Source organism: Clarias gariepinus, chromosome 22, assembly GCF_024256425.1.
Source record: "Clarias gariepinus isolate MV-2021 ecotype Netherlands chromosome 22, CGAR_prim_01v2, whole genome shotgun sequence".
NCBI lineage: Eukaryota > Metazoa > Chordata > Actinopteri > Siluriformes > Clariidae > Clarias > Clarias gariepinus.
Genome location: NC_071121.1, coordinates 9,759,759 through 9,779,343, shown reverse-complemented (window position 1 = coordinate 9,779,343; position 19,585 = coordinate 9,759,759). Strand labels below are relative to the sequence as shown.

The following is a 19,585-nucleotide window of genomic DNA, read 5'->3' as shown; positions in this document are numbered from 1 at the left end:
TGTTTTTTCATTTTATTTAATTTTTTCGGTCTAGCCCTGAAGACATACAGTAGCTAGATTTTTCAGTTAATTAGCACAACTTTTGTGCACAGGGAGAACTATAATACATGGCATATTTTGTCATAATACTTTTGGCCACCACTTTGAGCACTTGCTCCAAAATGTTAAAACTTTCACTGGCTTCTTGTTTGTAGTGGTTTTTTAAATCATTGGATTGTGCTATTGGTTTTTTCCATTAATTTATTACCAAATAAAATGTATTTGTGTCAGGCTTGGGGAAAACCTACTTTTTTTAAATAAAACATAATGCTACTTTAATTAATTACTTTCAACATTCCTACATAGCTGGAATGATTTTATTTAAATTGAACAATATTTCTTTTATCCACTGTTGGCTTTAAAACAAATTGTAGTACTTTAATAAATAATGCAGAAAACATATTTTTTGTATATCCTTATAAATCATACTGTGTGTAATGTGAAAAAATGTTATAAAGGTACTGTAGAACAAATGTAGTTTGAAACGAGTTCATTAACCATATCGACTCACTGAGCACCCAATCCTTTGCCTTATCTGTGTTTTCTGTCGACCCCAATTAGGCGGAATGATGAAGTCACTCACATTAAGATCCAGAACTCTGGCGATTACTACGACCTGTATGGAGGGGAGAAGTTCGCCACTCTGGCCGAGCTGGTGCAGTATTACATGGAACAGCACGACCTACTGCGAGAGAGGAACGGCGACGTTATCGAGCTCAAATATCCTCTCAACTGCAAAGACCCCACGTCTGAGAGGTAGAACAGCAGCAACGCACACGGTGCACAACATTTCATTCATAGAATTACATTTCCAGCTTCAGTGTGTCCTTACGTTACGAGCAAAAATGAAATAATAATTAATGTGCATAATAACATATCATTAAATCGTGTATACCGTATATTGCGTCATCTGGCTCAGCTGAGCGAGCTGCACACGGAAGCTCGTGTCCGAGCTCGTTAAAGCCGACTGGCTTTAGGTGAAGTGCGCTATGTTCAACTCCAACTTGAGTAACCTGAAAATGAGTCTGCGTCTGTCCTGCTCTAAACTTGCTGAGTGGGAGGTTGGATAGTGATGTGCAAACCCCAGCATCAAATGTGATCTTTCACACAGTGGTATACAGTGCACCACATTCTTTATGTTTTATTTCACTTTGAAGAATAACAGAACTGCAAAGAACTGCACAATGTTCCAGTAAAGCAAGTGATAATTGATTGAGAACCAGATTTTAGGGTACTAGTCAGTACACACACACACACACACACACACACACACACACACACACACACACACACACACACACACCTTTAACACATGTATACAGAGAGAGAGAGAGAGAGAGAGAGAATTCATGAAACCATGCCCTCTAGTGCACAAACTAGAGGGCTATACTTGGCAAAGAGCCAAAAGAGACAAATGATTTGGTGATCGTATGGGATGAATGTAGTGTCAGTCCTTTCCGTATTTCTTCCTCAGAAATCTTTTCTGATTTTTCTTTCTTTCTTTTTTTGCTTTGTTTTTTTAGAATTCAGATCTTAGAGAAGCTATTTCTTAGCTTTGTGTTTATAGTTCGTGTTTCTATCCACGCCTGCTGTTTAAACTTTAGGAGATCTACTCTAATCACCTTGTACTACTGTAACATAAAAAAAATGTTTAGGTTTGTTTCTAAGACTCTAGATGCTTCACTTATCTTTGTCTGGTCATGAAGATCACAGTTCATGATAGCTCGGTTTTTGCGGTTTTTCCATTAAACGAAAACAGCCATGATGCCACCCACACATATCTTCACTTTTCCACATCAACAGCTCTATCACATGATGTAGGCGAGCTTTCTTACAAGCACATGTGCCAATTTTCCAACCGCAAACGTATAGTTTGCATCGTTCAGACCGAAACGTGTGCCACGTGATAAAGACTCTTGACAGAAAAAAAAAAGATAATTTTTGTGGTTTGTTTTGATGCCTGGGCAATATCTGTACATTTTTTGGCCTATAGATATTTTTTAACCACACATTTGTTTAAAAAAAAGAAAAAAACCTGCGTTAAAAGAAATGAACTTGAATTTGTATTTTCAGGTGGTATCATGGCCATCTGTCAGGCAGAGACGCAGAGAAGCTCCTCACGGAGAAAGGCAAGCCGGGCAGCTTTCTGGTGAGGGAGAGTCAGAGCAAACCCGGAGACTTTGTGCTATCTGTGCTCACTAATGAGGAAAAACATGAAAATGTGGACCGCAAGACAAAGGTCACCCACGTCATGATACGCTACCAGGTATGAAGGAGATTAGAGATTAGGCGCTTAAGCGAGTGATTGTTGGATTTTCAAAAAGCCTTATCATGTCATTTGTGTCTCCTTATGCTGCCGGTACAGGATGTGAAGTATGATGTGGGTGGAGGGGAGAGGTTTGACACACTAACAGACTTGGTGGAGCACTATAAAAAGAACCCAATGGTGGAGAAGAGCGGGATTGTAGTGCACCTTAAGCAGGTGCGCATTTTCTGTTTCACGCTTGTAGTCTGTAGAGCTTTTCCTACTTCTTTTTTTATTCTTGTTTTGTATTAAAGCACATTGGGCTGTTTGCCAAGCTGCAGTGTTTCTAATAGTTGCCTTGTGCTTTCTCTTTACAAATGGAAGCCGTTCAATGCCACTCGGATAAACGCAGCCAACATTGAGAACCGGGTGCGAGAGTTAAACAAAGTGGCAGACAATTCTGAAAAACCCAAGCAAGGCTTCTGGGAAGAGTTTGAGGTATATCAGTAAACTTTTTTTTTTTTTTAAGATTTTATCGAGTAGCTCAGCCTTGTTGAGAAATTTATTTTTTCCACAGGGAAGTAGTTATGGTTATACTTGCCTCTGCACTTCTTTGCATATTACATCTGATGAAACATGCAGTTAGAAATTCCCTCAACAAAAGGCCCTCTGTCTGAGCTTCTTGTATGACCTCATATACAGCATCTGCGTCTTTCTCTCTCTCTCTCTCTCCCCCCAGGGGGCGCTGGCTGGACACAAAGTTTCATATAGTTCTTAGTAGTTTTCTTTCTTTTTTTTTCCTACTCCAAAAGCTTATTTTGCCATAAGTACTATTTTTGTTATATGCGATAGTTCTACCATTACCATTGTTTTCTTCAGTAGTTTTATTTTTTTTCTTTTATGTTTTCCCCCAGATGCTACAGCAACAGGAATGCAAACTGCTGTACCCCAGAAAAGAAGGCCAAAGAGCTGAGAATAAGAGCAAAAACAGATATAAGAACATTCTACCATGTATGTACTGACACACCCCAGCTGCCACAACCTATTTCTTTAGTTTTTTTTTTTCTTCTTCTTCTTTTTTTTTTTTTTGATTGTCAAACAAATCATGCTCATAATCCAGGATCGGTCTGTTAAAAGCTGTAATCTAATATCCGCTATTAAAATTGTCTTGTTAATTATACTATTTTAAATAACCATTTCACTAGATGGCAAAAAAGGAATGAAATGAAAGTGGCTGTAGACTCAACCACTAACAAAATGTACTGTAATCAAAAGAGGAGATTTATGGATTTAGTGAAAGAGGGCTGGAAGTGGGGCAGTTGGTGTGAGAGAAGAGGGTGCAGAGGATAGGGTTAGATGGAGGCAGGTGATTCGCTGTGGTGACCCCTGAAAGGGAACAGCTGAAAGAAGAAGAAGTAGAAGATTTAGCAAGTTGCTGTTGTAGGTTGACAAATGAAGTGTAAAAGTTTCGGTTGCATGAACATTCCCCCAACCCGGTGAAAAGGTCTGACCTGGTAAACGTCCTTTTTTTTTTGTTCAGTTTTTTTTTTTTTTTTGAAAAAAAATAAAATACTTGAATACTTATGCACCCACCGCTAAACTAAATGTCTGTTTTTTTTATTAGTAAATTTTTTTTGTTAGTATTTTACAATATTATTACACTTTATTGTGCTCACCCACTTAAATATGAATCTGCGCAAATTCTAAAATCTAAAGCATCTTAAATTTTAATACTTCAGTTTCTGTGTACCTTTCACATAAAGGCTGATAAATGAATACTTGCATGAGTTGGTGGTTTTGTTGAACTGGTTTTATTATTATTATCCTTTCATCCTATACCTTTAGTCCTAATCATGCTCGTTCTCTGTGTTGTAGTCGACACCACCCGGGTTACGATCAGCGAAGCAGATCCCGACGTGCCCGGCTCTGACTACATCAATGCCAACTACATCAGAGTAAGTCAGTGTCAGGTGAAATGTCTGATGTAATCCCGAAGACAATTTTGCCTCTCATCATTTCTTTGTTAAACACATCCCGAGGATGCCAAGCCCATGAGAGCACGCAGTGTTGTAATATAAAACGTGACATTTCATATCTTTAAATTATTGAAGTGTAAGGAATCTAATAATGCAGCACCACCGCTGTGTGTTTTTCTCTCTCTCAGAGCGTGCAGGAAGAGGGCCGTCATGGGGACGAAGGCAAAGTGTTCATTGCTACTCAGGGCTGCCTCCAGAACACAGTGCTGGACTTCTGGAAAATGGTCTATCAGGAAAACACTCACGTTATTGTCATGACGACTAAGGAGATGGAGCGAGGCAGGGTGAGGTCAGGCCCTAGAGGCTGCTGCGCTTTATTTCCAGCTGTTGCAAAAGAACATAGCTAAGGTTTATTTTGATAATGCGAGCTATATAAATGCTGCACATTACAACATTTTTGTTGAACCAGTTTTAACCAGAGCTGTTGATTCTGAACAAATGAGATACATCAGTTTTGAACGTGACGTAGAGAGAATAAATAGATACTTCTGTGTCTGTCTGTCTTTAAACATTGCTTTAATTGTCATCTTGTCTTTAAACGAGGCCATTATGTCAGTTCACACCGTAGACCATAAAAAAAAATTTGTCTCTAGTGCTGGAGGCTCTGGTCCAATAATTTGTTTTCAGCTAAATAATATACATTTACAAAATGAGTACGATTGGTTAAGCCTCAACACACAACCTGCTCCAGAAGCTGGGCTGGTACACGTTTATAAAACTAGTCACTGAACTATGTCCAATTTCATATACGTTTATTGCCGCTGCTACAGTATGTTATTAAGTAACTTGGTTTGGTCCACCGAAGTACTTAGAAGCTGATTCCTAAGTTTATTTGTACTTTGTCCATTCTCAGAATAAATGTGTACGCTACTGGCCAGACACAGGCACAACAAAGGAGTTCGGGAACGTGTGTGTGAGGAACATGGAGGAGCAGGCTGCTCAGGACTACATTCTCAGAGAGCTGGAGGTCACACGTACAGATCGGGTAAGACCTTTCACTACTAAAAGCTGGGTTTTCCCTCATTTCTGCAAAAAGGGATCCCACGTAACACCTCACATCCCACAGACAAAATAAACCACAAACGCAAGACAAATCTGCAGCTTTTAATGTAAAAATCCTTCAACACCTTGCAAAATACAACAAAGCTATTACTTTTGATGGGAAATGTATCATGTGGCATCCAAACGCCCCACGTCACAGATTTTCACCTTAAGAACTGAATTTTTGCAAGAAATATGTCTCGGCATACGAGCAAAAGTTAAAGGCTAAGTTGTAGTTACGTCCAGGAGCCGTTCAAAGCTTATTTGTCAGTGGAAAGCCTGGTGAAGCGAGTTTACATAATTTTTTTGTGGGATTTTTTTTTTTGCATTTTGTGCAAGATTCAGTTAAGGTATAGCACCAGGGGTCCCAAGAAAAGGGACCCAAATTCAGTTTATGTTTTAAAGCATTCAGTACCAAGAGGAATCATTTATAACGATTAAGTGAGGTTTAATGTCTATTTATTTTATATTTCACTTAATTTATTAGTTTTTTCTTTCTAAATTTGAAGTTTTGGTATAGTAAAATATTATTATAGTGTTGAAAGTTGGTAATATGGGTAATATTTTTGGGTGTCAGGAACGAATTATGGGCATTTATGTTATTTCCTATTGGAAAATGCGTTTTACTATACAAAATTTTGCCTTAAGAACTCGCCTCCAGAGTGGATTAAATTTATATGCCGAGGTGCCACTGTATTATTTAAATAATCAGCAATTATTTAACACCTGATCTGTTTATTTATGCTTTATTTATTTTGTAATTTTCTTATGACAACCAGTTACACTTCGTTAAAGTATAGATCTGGATTATTTGTTGAACCTGAACTTTGGTAGTTTCTGCATAATTTTCTTTTTTTTTCTTAAGATTCACAAGCCAACACTAACATTTACTTTAAGTGTCCAGGGTTCTACATTTGAAATTAGCTGATTATAGGAAGCCCATTATTATCACGTCTTTAAACTAATGTAATGTAATGTAGGAACCTGAACAACTCACTTTAAGAACCACAGATTTACAGCACAAATGTATTTTAGACTTTGCATTCTTTCTGGCTTGCTTCGTACTTTAAAGTTTGTCTCATTGACTCATTCACTGAATGTACATTTGGTCTTTGTATAACTGTAGAAGGAGGCTTCCCGGTTTATCTGGCACTTTCAGTACCTGAGCTGGCCTGACCACGGCGTGCCCAATGAACCCGGAGGAGTCCTTAACTTTCTTGAGCAGGTCAATCGAACTCAGAACTCCATTCCAAACACCGGACCTGTCATAGTCCACTGCAGGTAATTCACAGTGCAGCTAATTTATACCTACAGTCTGCTAAATCTGTACAGCTATTTGTACCGAGTACAGCCAGGCCTGGATCCATAGCCATTTTCCTTATATGAAATTAGATTTTCTTTATTACTATTTTTATATTTGTTCATTTATTAACTAACCACTCTTATGTAAGCAAGACATGATTCTTTACATAGAGAAGTTGTTGCAGAATTTTACCTGATTGCACAGCATTTACCTGATTGGTTACAGACTTTTGGTCAACCCTGTGTAATTTATCAATATCACTAGGGAGAAAGTGCTGTTCGTAGGTGGTCAAAGACATTAAATTGCAGCAAAGATATCAAGGATAAGAGCAAGACCTCAAGTGTGATATTGTTTTTTATACAACAGGTTCTATAAACACCATTTGTAGATTATAACTTAACTTAAAACTTATCCTTCTGTGTCTAGTGCAACTATCGTTGATCTGGTGTCCGGCAGTGTGCTTAATAGGGGTGGAAGTAATTTAAGATTCTTATAGATATACATATAGTTAAAATATCCCACTGCTGTTATACGCTATATCAGCACCTGTAGTCCGATCAGGCGTTGCCTGTTTTCTTGGCTATTAGTTTGTAGTTCATTCTCACCTGCCAGTTAGTGAAGTAGTGTTAGCAAAACATTGCTGGCTCCATCTGTTTTAACAGTCAAGGGATGTGCATGGTTGAAAACTCTGCTAAAAGTGAAACAGCATCAGCTGGGGCTGAACAAGCCAAATCTTGAGTGACAGCCCTTGTCACAGCTGCTGCTCACAAACACTGGTGGCTGCAGCTGGGTGGTCAGTGCTGCGGCATTCCTTTTTTCTCTCTTTCTCTCTCTCTCTTCTCTCTCCACCTACAGTCAAGTGTATTTTCTTCAGCAGTGGTGATGCCTATGCGTATAGCCTCTCACCAGGTCCAGCAGTTTGCAGCCGTTTCTTCTTGAGTGTCAACTATGATATCGACACACTTCAGGTCATGCTTGCAAATGTCCCAGTATTGCAGCTATGAGCACCCTGTGGGCCAAGATGCTGCAGCAAGTTCTGAGTACATGATGTCTTCGGGGATTCAGCCATCCCGCATACGCCTGACTTGGCCAAGCCAGCAAAGCAGACTCTGTCACTCACACTATCCTTCGTTCCACATGCATGAACTTACAGCCATCCATGACTGCCTTCTTGGATTGGCAGAGAGAGAGAGAGATTGTAGGGTATGCCATCCCTCCTGCCTAGAAGTCACACATCTTTTTTGCTCACTTGAACTCCCGAGTGGTTGTGTAGTCTTTGGGATCCAAACACCTGCTTTTTCTTTTTATGTTTATAAACCAAGACTAGAGATTCTGTATTCCCAAAAGTCAAAATAGAGAAACTACATTTAAAGATTGCATTCTGACTGCAGCTAAGGGCCATCAGTTATTTGGATTACAGACTGAAATCAACAGGCTGTCTGTTTATTTGTAGCATGTACTGTACAGTAGCTATGCAACAACTTGATACAGTAAAAGCCTGAAAATCACTGTGGCACAGGCGCCCTTTTTTCACACATTGATTTTAAAAACTTTTATAAAACACAGTTGTCTGGTGCATGCGGAAAAACCAAAAAAAGACTGACATCACCGCTTCAGCCTGCACATGCACGCTGCAATTGGCATGAATTTGCTAAAAATCCATTTATCATAATTTATTTCCAAAGGAAATTTTACAACGAGGTGAACTAGAAGCCTTGCAATGCAGTTTCAAATCAGAGATTGTTGTGACTGTGTTTTTCTTCATTTTGCCTTTTCTATCAGCATATTTTCTATCAGGATATACCACTTAATATCGCAGCCTGGTGACTTATCCAATTTAATTTTATTTTATTTGTATAGCACTTTTAACAATAATCATTGCCACAAAGCAGCTATACAGAATTAAAAGAAAAATATGTAAATGTCTATGAAATGTGAGACAGTATGTATGAATCAAAATGATCAGATTGTATCTGTTGAGCAAGCCGAGGGCGACGGACATAACGAAAAACTTCCTGAGTTGGCTCATTCCTCATTCGGGTGATAACAGATAGCAGGGATTGAGCTGCAGTCAGACTGTGTGTTAGGATTTGGAAATTAAATATAACAGGTGATGTGTTTAACTTAATATGTTCATTATTGGAGGCTCAGGTGAGCCAGGTAGTGCCTGAAGTATTAAAAACTACTTGATGATGATCCAGTCCAATAGGTGGCGGTATTCTACAAACCACCCATTAAAAGTAGAAGCAATAATTTTGTAAAAGCGAGTACTTGCCGGAGATGCAAGTAGTTTGTATTTTCTGCAAAGCTCTGGTATATTTTTTGGGAATTTAACTATTTTAGACCAAGGTATACTAAAATAAAATAAAAATTAAATTAAAATGAAATCACATTAAATAAAACAAAATGTGTAATTTGATTTTGAATCAGAAATCCCAATTAATTTAATCGACCAACAAAAGACAAATTAAACTTTAATCTCTAGTGGGTAGCACTGTTGCATTGCACCTCCAGGGTTAGTAGCTTAAATATTCGGTGTGTGCCTTTTCTTTCACATCTGGTGAAAAGCACTGACAGCACTGACCGCTGATGTGAAGTGATCGGTCATTGTAGCCATCTTGTTACGGTGACAGTTAAAGATGGATGAAGGGGTAACCAATACTCAAAGTATTGAGACAAATGTGAAATTTAATGTTTTAATGACACTAAGATAATAAAAATAGTTTATTTTATGCAATGAAATTTATATACAACAATCAATATTTAGTATGAAGTCCTTTATTCTTTAAAAACTGCTGGATCCAGATGTGACTAGAGCTAAAAAGACGTCTGCAGTACTCTGGTGTGACTTGCTCAGGCCATGCCTGCTTGATTGTTAGCAAATAAGAAGTTAACAATTCAGTTGAGAATTCCCAAGTTGTAGCCATGGAGACCCCGGCTTTAGAAAGTAAATATTTGTTCCATCCATTACCTAAACCAACTGATTAGCTCAACACTTCAGCCAGAGAGATGAGCCCTAATTAGTGACATAACCTGTTTTGTGCACCGGGAGTTCTGACTTACATGGCACAAATTGTCTTAATACTATTATTTAGTAGTAATACTACTAGTAATACTACTATAATTTTGTTTGTGTGTAGACAAAAAGTATTTTTGAAAAAGAAAAGTAAATCTTTTTTTTTTTTTTTATGACTGTTTTTCTTGTGGGTGTGTCAAAACCATGATTTTAGAGATGTTTAGGCAGATTAACTTATTTTATTTGTGTTTCTTAACGTGGCCCAGGATTAGATTAGATATATACACTACCATGTTGTTTTTATGATTAGTATTGGTTCTAAATTTTCCTTCTTATCTGTGTTTGCTTTTACTACAGCGCAGGGATCGGAAGAACAGGCACAATAATTGTGATCGACATCCTTATTGATATCATAAATAGACAAGGTATGCTGTTAACATCAATCCTGATATTGTGTTAGGCTACAGTGAAAGCTGATAAGTGATGCAGTGGTGTGTATGTTATCGTGGTTAAGTCTGTTCACCACAAGGTGTATGTCTGCATAGGCCTGGACTGTGACATCGACGTCCCTAAGACCATCCAGAGGGTGCGTCAGCAGCGATCCGGCATGGTCCAGACCGAAGCTCAGTACAAGTTCATCTACATGGCTGTACAGCAATATATCGACACGGCACAGAAGAGACTGGAGGAGGAGCAGGTAACATTTCATTCCTTAGGATTGTGTTTCTAGGAGTCACCCTGTTCGCTTCCCCACTTAATCACCACCACTTCACTGGCTGTGTAACAGCATCCCCGGCAGTGTGAGTTCAAAGCCATAAAAAAGAGATCTTTTGTCCAGGAAGTATGTATCATTGCTCCTCTTGCCTACAGCAGTTTGTCATTGTGGTGTTGTTGATCTTTTTTAGAGGAATAAGACAAAGGAAAGAGAGTACTCCAATATCAAGTACCCTCAGATGACAAATACGAGGGCCATGCCCAACATGAGCTCCTCTCGCTCTTCACCTGTGTAAGTTCCTCCATGCAGCCACTAGTCGCAACCCACACAGGAGTTAATTATTCATGAAGAAGTTTCATTTATGAGAAATCATTTGAATTTACTGTTGTTGCTTGCGTAAGTTGTCCCAATGAGTATGTTAAAATGTCTTTACCAAGTAAGTCATTTTCCGTAAACTGTTTAAGTAACCTGTGCTAATCTGCAGTTTTTAGTGCCTGTAAACTACCTATAGCTCACGCCCACACTGACTCAACTTACATCTGTTTGCCGTCTGATGAGTGTTGTGACATACAACTACCTTTATTTGTTTGTGAAACATCCTGTTGGACAGTAACCTGTAAACCGCACTGCACATCTGTGTCTCTGTTTGTTAGTTTACTAGTGAGATTTGTTTAGAGAGTAAATCAGTCATAGTGCACACTGTTTATAACATCCTGTCTTATTTCACTAGAATGAATGATGAAACATCCAGTGTGTACGAAAACGTACACATCAAAACCCCAAAGAGCTCAGTCTGCACAAACTCCAGGAGATAGGGCTCGGGGCTGCTGCCTCACACTTTCTCTGTGTGAGTATGCGTTTCCGTTTCCACACACACGCACACACACGCACGCACGCACGCACACACACACACACACACACACATACACACACGCAAACTACATTCTGCACTGCAGTTAGCACCACACAGCTGCTTCTACAGGTGGTGTCAGGGGTATGAGAGTCAGTGGGTTAAACAAGTAAGTGAAAAGTCAAAGTCATTCTGAGGTCACAGTGTAAATATTTCCACTGTAAACCCGGTTAATTTTATTATTATGTGATCATGATTAAATTATACATTTAAGAGGTTCCTGACTTTCTGCTGTCTAAAAAGTGCTTGTGCTATGTAAGGTTAAGTAGGTTCAATCTAAATAATTGCAAGTTATTACACTACGGATTGTTCTAAGCGTAATTTACCGTTCTTATACCACAGCATTGATAGTTCCTTAAATTTGAAAAGCAAGATTTTCTCTTATTGTCATCTTTAATTTAAACCACAGGTTTATACACTGACTGGCCAGAAAAACCCTCCCTGTTTAGATATAAATACTTAGGAGCTCTAATTACTGCAGTTTTAGCTGTTTCCATAAGTTTCAGTTGGAAACTGTTTTTTTTTTTTTTTTTTTTACTCTAACTGATGCGGTAAAGAGCTTTTTATTTGGACAATCAGGTCTGAAAAAAATGTTGTGTACTGAAACTGGCCACTGTGGCACATGTATCTATATAACCGGTATGTACTAGAATCAAATTAGAGCGCAGATTTCGGTGCCTTACTGCGGTGCCACCGCACATGAAGAATAATTTCCAGACTGAGAAAAAAGGCGTGAATGGAGTCGGAAAGCTCTAATAATACAAATACAACTGATCTGTGTAAGAACCCAAGTGTGCCGATTGTTTTCAAATTCTGAATTAAAAGCACATCTCCAAATGAGGAAATGAGACAACTTACGTGAATGTCGTAATTACACTAGCTCTGACGTCAGGTAGCAGGTAGCATTAGCTAAATACAGAATATTAGATAATTACCCTTAGATTAAAATGCCGAAAGCTAAACAGTCTAATGTGTGGCTGTATTTCACAACAAAGGATTCTGACACCACAACATGCAACAAAACTATTGCATGAAATGGGGCAAACATATCAAACCTGATGAAACATTTGAGGAAACACAGTATGATTTAAAAGCAGAGGAATGCACCTCGTTTAACAGCTTGTGGACATCAGCTGGCAGTGTGGGCGTGCCCGGCCCCAGTCAGATCAACCCTAGTAAAGTCAGGACAGGTGTGGTATTTTGCCAGATAAGGCAAATTAGGTCATTTTTCTGCAAAGAAATTGCTGACATTTGAAGCTGGTTTGGAACGTTCCAAGAATACCAACTTTTCTGTTATTTGTGTTAAATTATTGTAGTTGGGTTAGGTAGTATGCAAATTATTAGTAATACTGTATCTATTTATATTTATGTATGCTTTAAATATATTGTTTAATTGGGTTCCACAGTCCAACACATATTTATTATAACCCGGAAGAATAATGCTAAACTATCATTTTTACAGAACAAATGTGGTCAGGAAAAAAATCATAAATAAACATGATCTGAGATCGCTTAAACAGTTGATGAAGCTGCATCGTAAACAATCAAGAGTAGAAATCAGAGTTTCGTTTGGTAGTGAAATTAAGCGTATTTTCACATGCGCAATGAAATGAGAAGTAGACAGCTACTGTATGTGAAAATAAGAGATTAACTAGTAGGACAAAAACGATTTGTTAGAGCACATAAAGTTGGAAAACATGGGGGGAAAAGTCATGTGGTCAGATGAGTATAGATTAACTCTACTTCAGGCTTTATAACATTTCAGAGAGTTTTCTGCCATGGATAAGACAAAAGAAGTTTACAACTGCTGTAATGAAACTGATAACATGAACTAAGCTGATTTGCGTCCATCAACATTAAACCTAAATGCTGTGGTATAAGACGCCATTACACCACCTCACTGTGGAGTAGATTTTCTACAGCTCATACACAAGTGCTTCACATGATCTAATACTAAAAATAAACAGATTCCTAAAATAATCTTTAGTGGGTTGACATTTTTTGTGAGGAGACATTTATTTAACATTTATGGAAGTAGCCTCGGTCATAAGCACTTTGTAACAGTCAGATGTTTTGCAAAGTTTATCAGCACAGGAATGTCTTTAGGTCAGATGAGTTGATGGTTTCCCCAAGGGGTTCTACATTGAACGATTTTCTTAGAATTAGCACTGCAATAATTCTAAGTAATAGATTTGTCTGAGATTTATGAATGTTTGAAATGTTGGTTGCTGTTGCTAAATCTAATCTTTAATAATCTTTAAATCTAATCTTTAGAATTTTATCTAAGGAAAGAGCATAAATAATATGCAAATGTTACTTCTTTAACATAGTTTTACTCAAAGTTCTTATGAAATAAATGAACTACATTATGCTTAAATAATCCTACATTATATTCCTAGTACTAATGTATAACAACATAAGTATTGATGTACAGTAGATGGAAGTGGGTTGACTTTAAAGGTTATCTAAAAACACAAAGGCAAAACTGAGCCCTGTGTCTTGGTTGTCAAGTATGTGGATAAATTATGTTACCAAAATATTAGCATTACTGTATTAGATGAAATGACATTTGAATCTACAATGCTTTAAGTTTTTATAACTTTTGAAATTTTAAGTAACCGTGTGTGCGCTGTTGCTCTTTTTCAGTAGAGGTGCTATGTGCAGGCACTTGGCTGTGAGGTGGACACTCACTGGTGTGTTGGAGATGTGATTGGTGGACCCTGAGAGCTCCGCAGCTCCCCTTCAGTCCTTCCTCGCCGACTGACTCGCTGTCAAAGTGCCTGATCCGCTACAAACAGCCAGAGCAGAGCTGCCTCGGTGCTTCTCCCTCTAGTCTGATAAGCCGGCACAGTTCTACCTACCTAGCGCTCAGCAACATGATCACTTGTAAACAGACTAAGACTGTTAAACAGGACTAAACTCTAGGTTTCAGCTTTGTTCTGTCCACACTCTGTATGCCTGCTGCCAGACCATGTGCTGTCCTAAAGCCCTCTGTTGTGTTTCACTAATAGTTAGTGCTTTGCTGTGGGAGGGACACGGCGAAGCGATCCGAATGTATACAGCAGAAGATCTTACCAAGCTTGCACGCTTAATAATGTAAAAATAAAAATAAAAAAAAAAACAGCTAGTCTAAACATCTGAGATGTTCCTAATGTCATTGTTAGCTAACAGCAAAAAACGGGTGACTTTTTAAAGTGGTACATGTCGTAGCTAGATTTATAATGTGCCAATAAGCAGGCTGCATTTTATGCTTTGGTAAAAAGTTTCCGATGTGACGCTTTGCAAAGCCTCATCCTGTACTGATTATATACAGGGTCACATGCTACAGTAGGTATTAATGGGCTCATAGACCAATCAGCTTCTGTGTTTGAATTTTTTTTTTTTTTTTTTTCTTGTTTTGTTTTTCCCAGCAGGCATGGCTTCAGAAGTATTTTATAGAGTATCTTGTTGTAAAAAGTTTCAGTAGTTCAACAATAACACTGATTATTTCTCCTATGTTCCTGTATATCTATAATTGATTTCTTGCAACACAATCATAAATGACATTTTTTGACAGATATAGGAATCTTTGAACATAAAAAAATGTCATTTAATTCTTATTCCACATTCTCAGAGGAAGATCAGTAACCTTTTTGATTGATATTCAGGGTTTGTGTATTACAAATGTGGTGATAAACAGGCATTCAGGGATTGTGAGTTGTTCAGGGATTGCTATATTTCATCAGAAGCGGGTCAAGGGGTGATTTGAGAGGTGTGTGAGTCACGACGAGTTCATAAAAGTTGTGGTGTTCAGTGAGAGGACAGGTCAGCGTGATGGTCAGGTCACTTGTATACACAATCTTCAGTGCAGATTGAAGTACTCCAGATGGCCCGAGACTAAGGATACAGAATAGGTTTTCCTGTGAAAAAGCAATTTGCGAAATGCTGGTAATCCACACAGGATGATTGGAAGAAACCAGCATGACTTGTGATGTCAAAATGAGTGCGATCTTATAGGAGCTGCATGCTGGTCTGAGATTCTGTATGCTTAAAATAACTCGGGTTATAATGGGTCGGATTAATCACTGTCTGCATCCATGAAACATGTCCATGGTTTTTGTGAAGACTATATGAGAAGGAAGATGATTTGATGGCCCTGTTTTTATTCGGATCCAACCCAGCTGTGGTTTATATTACTATATATAGTGCCCTCAGGAAAAAAAAAAAAAGATTGTAGAAATTAGAATACTGTGCAGAGTCTTGAGCAAACCCTAATTTCTTCGTATTTTGCTTCCAAAGAACCAGACATTCTTGTATTTTAAATGTTGACTTGAGGAATAGTTTTCCAGGCTTTGGCTTGTTTTTGTTTTACATTTTTTAACCAGTCCCTGTACCTGATCAGTTTCAGACAAGTGTTTTTGGTGGTTAAGTGACCTTTGAATCATTGAAGCATGAAACAACATCTAACTTAAGGCATGAACCAGTAAGAAACAGGCACAGGTGATGACATCTTATCAGACTGGTAATTAGTATACTGGTGATGCTGATTGCTGAGGAGGTTGGAGGTTGGAACAGATGAGGAGGAAAATGAGGTTGCAGCTGAGGGTGTTACATAAACAACCCCTTTTTTAAAGTTGTATCTTTAGGCACTTTACAGCCTGTCACAGTAAAACATTTAATCCCATTTGCTTTATTTAATCTGCAGAAATTAATTTAATTTAATGTGAAAAAAGGAGGTGGCTCAAGACCTTTGGACAGCACTGTACTTTGTTTTTGTTCTAAAAATTCATTCTTCTTAGTACTCCTTTGAAACAATAGCTTTTTCCGTTAAACATTCTTCCTTTAACAAAGTCCTGTTTCCCGGTTATAAATATAAGGTTGCACACGTGTAAAAATCTCTTGTTAGTCATTATTGTAGGGAAAAAGCCAAAGAATTTTTTACATGAAAGTACCTAACCCTTGTCCTGCCCAAATCAGGTAATAAATATATTTTTTGAGATGTCAGTTAAAAATACCATTAAGCACAATTAGGGCCAAAGTTTCTGGTTGGTTCGAAATTGAACCAAATAGAAATTCCACATCTGCAAACTGTTTGGAAGCATAACAGGAAAGAAGCTTAACATCAGCACATAAGAAGTAAAAACATCTAAAACAAGCACCATTAGGACCACAAGTTGTAATGCTCAGATGGGACCAAGACTCTTTGGTCAAGCCACAGCATCTGGAAAAGCACCTGTTACACCACTGCGAAATATGGAGTTGGATCATTAAAGCTTTGGGGTTTGTTTGTGGCTGGTGTTTCTGGGGTTTTCATCAGGTGGAATAGCATGAGTTCTTTCATTTAGAAGGCTGCGTCTTCCAGGAGGTTAAGACTTGGCCAGACTTGGAGCTAATATCAAGACCGAGGTGGTTAAAGAAATTCAAAATCGCGTTGGCCTCCAGCTGGTCTGTGGTCCAAATTAAAACATGTTCTTTATGGAGATGGGGACTAAACTCTGTGTAGAGGTGCCACTATCCTTGTTAAACATTACAGGAAGAGAGTGCTTATCATATTGAAACCAATGGTCTCAAGAAAGAATTTACTCCATTTTGTCAAAAAAGCAAAAAAAAAAACACCATTCAAGTCAATTTTAATTTTTTAATACCCCTGTATGTTTAAGCAAAAAATATCACTTATTGCATGTGATTATTTTTATAGAGGAATGTTTGCTCATTTTTAAGAATATTACCAATGTCTTTTTGGAGAGCACTGTATTCTAATTTCAGTATTCCTTGCTGGAAATTAACCTCTGTTTGTAAGAAAGGTGCTTCTCACTTGGGTAAGACCTTCAAGGGGTACCTGTTCGGTCTATTTCTAGTGCATGTTTCACATAAAGAAAGTCTGCCGAGTGTACCTTTATTTTACTCGGCCCCATATTTTACTATTTCTTGAGCTCTTAAGTTAACTCAGAGCTCCCCTGAAGTCTGTCTGGTAAGCTTCCCCTGAGCTCCATGTATTTCATCCTTCTTTCAAACGTTTCAGTGTCTATGTAAATGAGCTACTGCTGAGCCATGCCCACCAGAGAAACAAGAGCAGAGCAACAAGCCAGGGAGGTTTACTTCTTACTGTATATGAGGTCACAATAGGGGAAATCTAATTGGCTTGTTTAAACCCTGGACGATACGAAATTGAAAAAATGTACAGTGTATAAAATAATTGTACACAAGTCATATCCTTGACCCTCTCACATGAGTGATAAGCATCAGTAATGTTTAGTACCTCTTACTGTCTGAGTTGTCATGTTCATGTTTGGTGGAATGTGCAACAATGAAGCACTTGTGTATGAACTACACTCTGATGTGTGGTAAACAGCACTATCACTGTTGAACTGAACTGAGGAATTTACCATCCTTTTGATGACTCTTCATGCCAAATTTATTGTTACTGCGCATGTGGAGGTTCGAGCCTGTGGGTGGGATGAAGTGTATTGTTACAAATGTGCTGCAAATAACCGAACACTGAAGCTAATGCACGAAACGATGTCGCAATGTTTAGGCTTATTCGCAAACTTATTTAGGCACCGTCAGAAAAGAAGCGTTATATTTATGACTTCTCTTTTTGTACTAGGACGCTCGTTTGTGTCTTCTCGCTCTTCTGTTTGTTGCGTTCACTTTGCCACTGTGAAAATGGCTAAGGGGTCAATCTTTGCTGTTTTGCTGAGACTTCAATACTTGAAACTGCGTAACTGCTGAGTCCTAGCTGCCGGCTAGTGTGAGGACATTTTCTGGGTGTTGACATGTAGATAACTTTTTTTGCCATTTTCTTGTTTTGACATCATTGATATGTTTTAAATCCTAGATTTCATTTTTCATTGATTTATTCTTTAGTAATACATGTAATGTATTGGAGAAAATGCAGACTGGTTGCTTTTTGTATATTGTATTATTATTATTATTATTATTATTTGGACGTCGCAATGTTAACAATCCTAATGTATGCAAAACATTGCTATTTTACATTTTTTAATAATTTTCTTTCAATGTTTTTTTTTCCTGTTCTTCTTTTTTTTTCCTTTTAGTCCCTGGTTTAATATTATGCTGTCTGTCCTTGTATAAATACTGTTTTCCTCTTGCACTGGCTAAACCTAAACGCCTTCTTTTGTGGCAACCACAGCTGATGCGATGACTATCTTAACTGATAATGAATAAATAAATATGATATTTAAACATAACACTAAGCCCTGTTTTGAAATACCCTCTTACATTTACATTTAGGCATTTGGCAGAGATCCCCTTATCCAGAGTGACTTACATCATTGAATAGACTTTTATACTGGGTTATTAGGTTACTAACTATGTACCATCAGTCTGTTGGAAAGGGTTTTAATTTCAAGTATTGAAGAAACATATGTCTTACTTCGTCAATTAAAGATTGCCAGGGACTCAACTGTAGGAGAATCGGCGTGAACGTGGTGCGGTGCGTGGTGTGATTAGAGCTGTGCACTTGACTCACTCTCACTCATCGTCTATACCGCTTTATCCTGTATTCAGGGTTGTGGTGGGCCTGGGGCCCATCCCAGGAGGCTTGGACCACGAGGTGGGGTACACCCTAGACAGGGTGCCAATCCATCACACATACAATCACACACTTATTCACACACTCTGGGCAATTTGGGAACGCCAATTAGCCTAACTTGCATATCGTTGGACTGTGGGAGAAACCGGGGTCCCCGGAGAAACCCACCAAGCACGGGGAGAACATGCAAACTCCATGCACACAGAGACGGGAATCGGACCTGGACCATGGAGGTGCAAGGCGTCAGTGTTAACCACTAAAAGACCGTGTCGCCTAGCTGTGCACTTATGAAAAGATAATGTCTCACACCACACTGTTGTTAATTTTTTATTTTCCTATAACATCATGCCATTGTTGTGGTTTATTTTTATATAGATTTATAGAATTTACAGTCAGTCTTTATAGAAAAAGTGTCTCTTTTTTGATGAAAAAAATGTATACACTACTATACTGCCTGGCTACATACACACACACACACAAAAACAAAAAACACCCTATTTTTTTTATCGCCTTTAGCTTTTTAGTATGGTGACTGACATGAAAGTAATTCCTTGTGCACAGACAATCCCTCTTTTAACATTTAAGTCCTATCTGGAACAAAAAAAAAAAAAACATAGTCTGGTCATGCAGTACATTTAGGTCACCATCTGACTTGATTTTATTGCAGCATAACATTGCTGAGCCTAGACCTGACCAACTCTTCCATTCTCACTCTCATGTCTGCATCGCTCTGGAATAGTCAGTCT

The 19,585-nt window shown here is 38.2% G+C and overlaps 1 protein-coding gene across 3 annotated transcripts in view; it reads left to right on the top strand.

The window, feature by feature from the left end:
- ptpn11b (protein tyrosine phosphatase non-receptor type 11b) overlaps positions 1-15,708 on the top strand; it is a 45,138-nt gene extending 29,430 nt beyond the window's left edge. For 2 of the 3 annotated variants that reach the window (XM_053483300.1, XM_053483302.1), the window contains exons 3-16: positions 601-795; positions 2,113-2,305; positions 2,405-2,521; positions 2,669-2,782; positions 3,199-3,295; positions 4,160-4,239; positions 4,449-4,604; positions 5,174-5,305; positions 6,488-6,642; positions 10,038-10,105; positions 10,226-10,377; positions 10,586-10,686; positions 11,126-11,242; positions 13,952-15,708. In XM_053483300.1, coding sequence (XP_053339275.1) covers positions 601-795; positions 2,113-2,305; positions 2,405-2,521; positions 2,669-2,782; positions 3,199-3,295; positions 4,160-4,239; positions 4,449-4,604; positions 5,174-5,305; positions 6,488-6,642; positions 10,038-10,105; positions 10,226-10,377; positions 10,586-10,686; positions 11,126-11,210 — 1,645 coding nt within the window. In that variant the 3' untranslated portion in view covers positions 11,211-11,242; positions 13,952-15,708. The remainder of the gene's footprint in view (positions 1-600; positions 796-2,112; positions 2,306-2,404; positions 2,522-2,668; positions 2,783-3,198; positions 3,296-4,159; positions 4,240-4,448; positions 4,605-5,173; positions 5,306-6,487; positions 6,643-10,037; positions 10,106-10,225; positions 10,378-10,585; positions 10,687-11,125; positions 11,243-13,951) is intronic. The other variant, XM_053483301.1, reaches the window with a different exon arrangement.
- Positions 15,709-19,585: the final 3,877 nt, after the last annotated feature.